At 38.7% G+C, this 9,056-nt stretch overlaps 1 protein-coding gene across 4 annotated transcripts in view; it reads left to right on the top strand.

The window, feature by feature from the left end:
* met (MET proto-oncogene, receptor tyrosine kinase) overlaps positions 1 to 9,056 on the top strand; it is a 56,579-nt gene that overhangs the window by 45,160 nt on the left and 2,363 nt on the right. For 3 of the 4 annotated variants that reach the window (XM_016261258.1, XM_016261265.1, XM_016261250.1), the window contains exons 12-19: positions 554 to 703; positions 1,932 to 2,088; positions 2,756 to 2,896; positions 3,327 to 3,563; positions 6,026 to 6,106; positions 8,000 to 8,181; positions 8,356 to 8,465; positions 8,616 to 8,781. In XM_016261258.1, the coding sequence (XP_016116744.1) occupies positions 554 to 703; positions 1,932 to 2,088; positions 2,756 to 2,896; positions 3,327 to 3,563; positions 6,026 to 6,106; positions 8,000 to 8,181; positions 8,356 to 8,465; positions 8,616 to 8,781 (1,224 nt within the window). The remainder of the gene's footprint in view (positions 1 to 553; positions 704 to 1,931; positions 2,089 to 2,755; positions 2,897 to 3,326; positions 3,564 to 6,025; positions 6,107 to 7,999; positions 8,182 to 8,355; positions 8,466 to 8,615; positions 8,782 to 9,056) is intronic. The other variant, XM_016261272.1, reaches the window with a different exon arrangement.

Here is a 9,056-nt window from a genome sequence, read left to right as displayed (position 1 = left end):
TCTATTTTTTTTTGCATAAGAATTGAAGTGAAAAGTTGATATGACTTTCACATTTCAGGCTTACTTATGGTCTGACTAATTGCAATAATTTTTTTCTGGAGATTTTCATTGCTTTTTAAACATGTGCCTTAATGTGTCATGCCCACTTTATATATCACAATTCTGGTGGTTGCTGATTATCTAAAACAAACACCACATTTTTAAGTAGTGATCATTTGCTTTTTGTGAATGGCTGTGATCTCCTCAGGGAGCTGGGTCTTAAGTGTATGTGCGTCTGTTCGCATTGGATCTCAGGCTGGCTGGTGCTGTATGGTAACAGGTGCAGGAGTGGAGTGTGTCCAATCTGTAAAGCCCAGGCTGTCATGTGAGGAATGCGATCACTGTCTTTATTGCCTTCTGCTCTGCTCCGTTCACCAGAGCTGGCTGGGTTTAGAGGGGTAGACGCTGCACAATCTATACGCCCCATATACACGCTCAGTCATGGGGCAATTTAAACACAGTCAAGTTTTTTTCTTTCATCTAACCTTTCTGTTTCTCTCATTTCCTCTTGAAGGTACCCCCTGTGAATCAGGAGGCAGTGAAAAATGGCGAGGTGCTGAGAGTTTCGAACCGGACCTGTGAGAGCGTCACTTTGGTGGGCAACACGCTCGAATGCACCGTACCCATGGAACTCCAGTCCGCTGCCAAAGAGCTGGAGGTGGAGGTACAGGACTCTTTCATTCTCTCCTTCACTTCAGACCACTCCAGTTCAGACCGGCCTCCATAAGAGCCACTCGTCAGCCAGCCAGCTCTGCCCTCCTTGTTCCAGCAGCCTCTCAAAGTACCAAACATGAGCTATTTCTGATCTTAGCAAAGGCCTCTGGGTTGCCAAATCATGATAGTTTCCAGATTAGCTCCTGAACGCATATCTCTCTTGGAAATGAGGATTAGTTTCATTTCCTCAAAGGTGTTCATATTGTAATTTTTATATAACAGGCTCCACCTGATAAGATGCTTTCCTAGTATTTCCTTTCTGGTCACCATTAGCTCAACAAGAACATTAAAAAAACGTTTCTGTCCCCCATTCTGGCCCCAGACAGTCTGATATGATTGGTGCAAAGATCAAGGAAATGTTGTCCTCAGCAGAAAGTGCTTATCTGTCAGGGAGAGACAGACAGGGTGCGTGTGACACGATGCTCTAATCTGACCCCATCACAATATGGTGCGGTAAAACTCATCTCTGCCCAAACTCAATAATACTGCGCTACATAAGAGAGGCTCTATCTCTGATCCAATTTCCCCTCCTGCCTGCAGTGGATGTGTGGGTTTCATTTTGCCATGCTCCTTTATGACCAGTGAAGCCCTCTCTCTGAGCGTAAACGCTCCCTGAGGATGTTTCTAGATGGATTGTTGTGATGTTGGAGGTTCAAATGTAAACACTTCGCCGCGTATGAAATCTGAAGCAAATGTGCCGCAGATGTGATGGCATGGAGATTCCCTGGTTGTAGTTTTGCATATGTGTGCTTGTCTTTATCTGTGATAATATTTTCTTCTAATATTCGGCTAATTTTTTTGCCAATTAATCAATGCTAAACAAATTCTACTAAAAGAGGCTACTTAAAAATAATTGTTATTTTGTATAATTTATGCATTATTTAAAATATTTATCTTTGTTATGCTTAAAATAATTATGTAAAAAAATCTATATACCGTAATCACAAAATTGGATGCTATATGGTCACTGGTATTTACTGAAAATAGCTTGAGGTCATTTGTATTTAAATTGTATATTTAAAATATTTAACTTTATTATATGTCTTAAAATCCTCCCAAAAATTATATAAAAATACATTTAAAAAAATATAACATAACAGCAAAATTAGATGTTGATATCTATCTAGTCATTGATTTTTACTGGAAATAACATTAAGTAATTTGTGTTTCCATTGTAGTGGAAGCAGGCCACATCATCTGTGATCCTAGGTCGTGTGGTATTGGCTCAAGACCAGGACTACAGGATACTGATCACAGGAGGAGTGTGTGTGTCCATCCTTCTACTGCTCCTGATCGCAGTCTTTGTTTGGATCAAAAGGAAGAAGCATATTGATGGTATGTGACTTTGTGTTTTCATATTCTTGTGCAGCCTTTAATGTACGTGTGTTTGATATAAGCTAAATTAGAATTGTGACACTTTGCACACATACAGTATGTTCCACATCATAAAAATATGTAGATAAATTTACTTGATGCAAGTAAAAACATTTTTATAGAATTTATTATTATTTATTTATTTTGGCAAAATTTTGTGCATAAATCTAACAAATACTAGTGAGGTTTATGCTTAGAACAACTTGTAAGAACTGATTTGTAATTTAAACTTAGATATTCTCTGAGAACTAATTAAAATTTTATGCAGTTTTAATGTATCTTGCTTTAAGGATGTTTAGATATTTTTATGAGAGATGTAGACAACTGGACAACAAAAAATACAGATTAGGAAAATGATTTTTTTTGCAGTAATTGCATAGCTTGCTTTACGTTACATAGCTTGCTTGTAGTGATTCCAGCTGCTCTCATCACCAGAGACACTGAACTTGGTGATGGTTATTTGAAATTAATTTGAATGGAATGAGAGCATGAGATAAAGAAAGAGAGCTGTTTCTGGGTTGTTTGTGGGAGTTGACACTGCTGAAGTCCATGGTGGAGCGATCTGTCCCTTTTTTTCTCTCACCTGTCCTTGGTCTGTCTCTCACCCTCTGTCTCTCTCTGGTTGTAGATTTAGCTAAGGCTATGGTTTGGTATGACGGCCGGGCTCACATTCCGCACTTGGACATGTTGGCAAACGCGAGGAGTGTCAGTCCGACTAATGAAATGGTCTCTCACGAGTCGGTGGACTATAGAACCACTTTGCTTGAGGGTATGTTCTCACGCTTCGCTGCCTCTCGCTCAAAACACACCGCTGGTGGAGGTTTGCCTTCTCTGCTGATCTCAGACCAGATTTACTGTTTTTCTCTTTATGGCTCTAGACTGAGACAACTGGTCTTAGATCATTGCTGACAGGCAACTTTTTTTCCATTTCTCCAAACACATAAGCTTTCTGACCTTACCCTCCGCTCTCTCTCTGAAGACACTGCATGCTCTCTTGCTTTGCCTTTGCCTCCTTTTTTTGTCTGAAAAGACGGAAAAAAATCCCCTCTCATCTGTAGAGCTGGGTTTAGAATTTCCTCAGCTCTTTGTAGTTGGTGTAATGACTCTGCCTCCCAGACTTTTCCTGCTTTGTTCAGGTTACCCCAGGCCTCAGAGAACAAGTCATTGACTTTTGACCTCTCGACCCCATTGCCTTGCAGACCAAAACACACCTCTGTCACAGGCCGAGTCCTGCCGGCCTCATCTCTACGCCCATCCCCATGTGGATCTGTCCCCTATGCTCGGGCCGATGGAAGGGGACCTGGCGTCTCCACTGTTGCCTTCTAATGCACCCATAGATCTGGGCAGCCTCCAGCCTGAGCTGCTGAAGGAAGTGCAGCATGTGGTCATCGCCCGGGAAGATCTGCTCTTACATGTGAATGAGATCATTGGGAGAGGTAAGAGAGCACACAATATCTGTGTTAAAATGATGGACATGAATGTATGATGACATACTCTACTGCTCAAGTCATTAAGAATTTTTCCTTATGCTCACCTTCCTTAAGCTTTACTTAATCAAAAATACAGTAAAACAGTAATGTATAAAAATGGAAATGGTTATTTTAAGTTGTAATAATATCACACAGTAATATTATATATATCACACTGTGATGGCAAAGCTGATTTTTTTAATCAGTCATTACTCCAGTCTTCAATGTCACATGATCCTTCAATAATCATTCTAAGGTAATGATTTGCTGCTCAAGAAACATTTCTTATAATAATATTTGAAATGAATTTATAAAAACATTTTTAAAAAGTCATGTATAAATTGACTTGACCACATCTGAATACTGTAATGAATTAAAAATAATTTTGATATTTTTAAGAGCATAAATTAAAAACTGTCAGGGTGATACAGTACAACTGTCATGATATATTAATGAATAAAAAAGCCTCATTAAAATAATTAAATTAAATTAATACCATATTGAGTAGTTAGGCATAATTCTTTATTATTATTTCTTAGGGGGAAAAAAGCAATGAAGCAGTTTTGTCATGAGGTACGATGCAGATACATGCAGAAATAGATAACATAATACAAGAAATGATTTCATAAAAAGGACATCTGTCTCTCTTTTTAAAAATCATGTAGTTTAAAAAAAATGTCCCTTTATCTTGGAAACTCTTATTTGTCATTGACCCCAAAATCTAGCCTCTTTGCACTGTTACTGTAACTTGCAAACATATTTGGCAACAAATATTTTCCGAAAAGCTGCGTTACAAGAGATCCTATATCTTAAATGAGGGATTTAGCAGAAGGAATCAGTTTCAGACGTGGTTAAAGTTAACAGGTTAAACAGTGACAATCAGCCCGGCAGGTTGGACATTTGAACGTTAAATTGCCCGTCTTCTCATTGTACTACAGAAGTGGGGGTGTGCCCGTGGGTATCAGATTCACTGTGGGCTCAGGTGAAAACTACTCTCCAGTCCTCCCCAAACCCCTGCACAATAGTCCTAAAACCCATCACCCCTGTGGGAAAACCAAACCCTATGTATGTGTGTGTATGCCTGTGTTTGTGCATGTTACACAAAGCGATTTATAGAGCGAGAGGAAGAGGCTGTGCATGTGTGTGAGTATGTTGGGGTGCTCGGGGTGGCATGTGAGGTGATTTGTTCCCGTGTTAAATTCCAGGCTCATTGTTGGGCCGTCTCAGGGCTCCGTGCCGGTAATCCGACTCTGCTGCCATCTGGGAAGACGTGATAGCAGAGCTGGAGAGAGATTACAGCACTCCACGCTCTATTATTTCAACACAACGCCCCGACTCTCTCTTGCCCTCTATTCTCCATGCCCTCATTAGAGAGAATACCCTGCCCAGACACTTGTAATTGGTTCATCTTTCAGTTATACACCACGCTGCACTCCAGATGCCCTGTTTGAGTTCATATTTCACAGTATTCTCACAATTATTCTTTTATGTGTCTGTTTTGCACAGTCTCACTATTATTATAGCTCATACTTAGGGTGAGAGATTTGAATAAAGCACTAGTTATTAAACTTTGCTGTGCAACTCGTTGCACATTATTTGTGCTACAGACATGAATTACACTGTACCTCAGATCTTGGAGATTGGAAAGAATAGTTGTAATTCTTTTCTAACTAATTTGATTTCAAATTTTTGAAATATTTTTTCAAGAAAACTGTAGCAGTTTCCATAATAATGAACGCTACCGTTTCAAAAGAAATGTTTTTGAAAGAAGTCTCTTATGCTTACCAAGGCTGCATTTATTTGATCAAAAATGTATACAGCAATATTGTAAATAAAATACTAGATTTTACACTTCAGAAATCATTGTAGTATGCTGAATTGCTGATCAAAAATAATTTATTATTAATGTTAAAAACAGTTGTGATGCTAAAATAATACTTTGAAACATTTTTTCTATTAGTCTATTATACAAGTCTATTATAAATGTATACTGTCTTTGATCAATTTAATAACATTTGAATGGTAATGTATAACCAGCAATGCAAGTTCGCATCTGGCTTGTAACATTTCCAGATCCTATTCTGCATGTTCATGTCCTCTCTGGCCCTTTATCAATAAAAGGTGCAAAAAAATAAAATTAAAAAAGGAAATGTAGTGGAAAATGGTACTCAATTGAACTTAAATGAACTTCATATGTCACTTTGAATATCATATATTGTGTGAGACTAGTAGACTCAGAGAGAGAAAGTTTGAGAGCAACAGATCAAGTCCCACCACAATATATTCACACTCTATTGTTCTTGCTTTTGGACTTGACTTGGACTTGTGATACGCACCTGCTATGCCCACACTCCGCTCTGGCATAAAGCGCATTGATAGATTGATGTGCTAATAATCTCTGCATCTTTTCCTGTCTTTGTGTGCACCAGGGCACTTTGGCTGCGTGTTCCATGGAACCCTGCTTGAACCAGATGGCCAGAAGCAGCACTGCGCCGTCAAGTCCTTAAACCGTGAGTTTGACAACATGAGTGTTAAGGTGGTACAGTTGCAAGCACAGAGAGCTGAAGCTCTAAAATCTGACTGAATGAGCCACATTCAACCATATTCATGAGGGTTTTGGGCATTCTATTGTGCCTAACTCCCCTTATACATGGAAAAGCCACTATAACGTGGTATTGATTGGCCCTAACAACCTAAAAATCATTGAATCCTACAGAAATTTTTTAAAATACATTTAGGATCCCCTCTAGTCTGCATAATTATTCCACCCATAGATTATGAATTCATTCTGAACCCAGTTTGACATCTCTTTACTGAGATGTGACGTATGACTGTTGAGGCTGTTTTAATAGGGCCTTGTGGTGAAGATGATGATGATGAATGCAGCCATATCGCATTAGAGATGCCTCTAATCACGTCATGTCACTGAGAGCTTTTAGATTTATGACCTGATCTTTTGATGAGTCTCAGTTTTAAACAGGAACTGTTGCTTAACTAGACTCTCAATGTATCATGTTTTACATCATATTTTTACATTTAACTTTTTTATAAAGGGGTGTTTTTGTTGTGCATTTCAGTGTTGTTTCAGTATAATTTTTTAGTTTTTATTAATATTTTAAATTAGTTTTTATTTTTATATTTTCCATTTTCAAAAAACAATTTTATTTCATTTAACTTTTACTTCATTCATTTGTTTTTGTGGTTTTAGTTAACTACAATAACCCTGGTGCATTCGTATATTAATCACAACAAAGAATCATATAATTGTTATCAATAAATAATGAAGAATTGATTGACTACTTTAAGGCTGTTCCCAGATCAATTTTGGTCTTTTGAGGATCCTAAGCTACTCTGACAGAAGTCAGTGTAGCATAGGATCCCTCATCACTAAGGATCAGTCTACTGTAAGACATGTACACACAGGCCTTTCCTTTTTTGTGTACCCATAAGCCTCTCTTTCTCTTAGTGAAAGATTAAACATCTGTTTAATCTCCTCAAAATGTGAAAGCTCCACCAACAAGATTAAGGGAGGCGCAGCTAAAATGGCAGGACCAACAGAATCTCAGAGCTCCGCTAGTAACGGTGCGGTCATGTCACAGCGGATTAAGTCTCCGTTCCGAAACCTCCCGGGTGAAATATCAGGCCGTGTGTGATAAAACACTTGATAGTGTTGGGGATAATTTATAAGTCGTGGTGAATGGTTCACTGACAATTTGGCAGGTTTATTGTGGTTTTAGTTAACTACAATAACCCTGGTGCATTGGTGTATGATGTATATTAATCACAACAAAGAATCATATAATTGTTATCAATAAATAATGAAGAATTGATTGACTACTTTAAGGCTGTTCCCAGATCAATTTTGGTCTTTTGAGGATCCTAAGCTACTCTGACAGCAGTCAGTGTAGCATAGGATCCCTCATCACTAAGGATCAGTCTACTGTAAGACATGTACACACAGGCCTTTCCTTTTTTGTGTACCCATAAGCCTCTCTTTCTCTTAGTGAAAGATTAAACATCTGTTTAATCTCCTCAAAATGTGAAAGCTCCACCAACAAGATTAAGGGAGGCGCAGCTAAAATGGCAGGACCAACAGAATCTCAGAGCTCCGCTAGTAACGGTGCGGTCATGTCACAGCAGATTAAGTCTCCGTTCCGAAACCTCCCGGGTGAAATATCAGGCCGTGTGTGATAAAACACTTGATAGTGTTGGGGATAATTTATAAGTCGTGGTGAATGGTTCACTGACAATTTGGCAGGTTTATTGCTAACTCAGAAAACGTATAGCAGGATCAATTTTAAAAGAGTCATTTTGCATGTGTAAATCTTGGCTGGGGGTGATACCAAAAACCATGGTGGTAATCTTTGAACTTCTTAAACTGTTTTTGTGCATTTATGTGGCAGGAATCACCGATATAGAGGAGGTGTCCCAGTTCCTAAAAGAGGGCATCATCATGAAAGATTTCAGCCATCCCAATGTGCTCTCTCTGCTGGGAATCTGCCTGCCCAGCGAGGGCTCGCCTCTCGTCGTGTTGCCGTACATGAAGCACGGAGATCTGCGTAACTTCATCAGAGATGAAACTCATGTATGTGGTGGCAGCATCTAAATGTCTTTCAGCACAACTTCAGTGTCAGACTGTAGCTTCATGGCTATTAAAAACATAATAAAGATGATAACAACGAAATCGAAAAGGTGACAGTGCCATGTGGTGAAGTGCTTTGTTGTTTTTATTGTTATTGTTTTTAAATGGTTCCCACAGAACCCCACAGTGAAGGACCTGATGGGTTTCGGGCTGCAGGTGGCTAAAGGAATGGAATATCTCGCCAGTAAGAAGTTTGTACACCGAGACCTCGCAGCCAGAAACTGCATGTGAGTTTTTCAACAAATTACGCAACAGTGTTTTGAAGTATTGTGCAGTATGTAACTTAATGTTTTTAGGGGCATGTGACTTGCATTAGGGTGTTTGTATTCTTAAATTAATGACATTTTAACCTAATATGTTTATAACATCCCTCTCAGGCTGGATGAGAGCTACACAGTAAAGGTGGCTGATTTTGGCTTGGCCAGAGACGTCTATGATAAAGAATACTACAGCGTGCACAACAAGAACGGGGTCAAGCTGCCCGTCAAATGGATGGCATTAGAAAGCCTGCAGACACACAAGTTCACCGCCAAATCTGATGTGGTAAGTAACTCAATAACAATCTCAGTTTGTAATGACATCCTTAACATAAATTGCAGTTATATTGAACAAAGAGCAGTTTTTACAGCCTATAATTAGAAGATTACATTTTTATGCTGTTTCAAAAGTGAGATGTTTAAATTACCAAATTGAACATTTTTGAGCATTATAAGCAGTTTAAATGATCAAACCTAACCTTTTTGGGTGTCAAAAGTATGCTTGAATTTTCAAATCAAACTCAAATATAAATGTTGGGCATTAAATGCACTAAATCAAAT

The sequence above is a fragment of the Sinocyclocheilus grahami genome, unplaced genomic scaffold (genome assembly GCF_001515645.1).
Source record: "Sinocyclocheilus grahami isolate Dianchi unplaced genomic scaffold, SAMN03320097.WGS_v1.1 scaffold31.1, whole genome shotgun sequence".
NCBI classification, from domain to species: Eukaryota; Metazoa; Chordata; class Actinopteri; order Cypriniformes; family Cyprinidae; genus Sinocyclocheilus; species Sinocyclocheilus grahami.
This window is presented reverse-complemented; position numbering and strand designations above follow the sequence as displayed.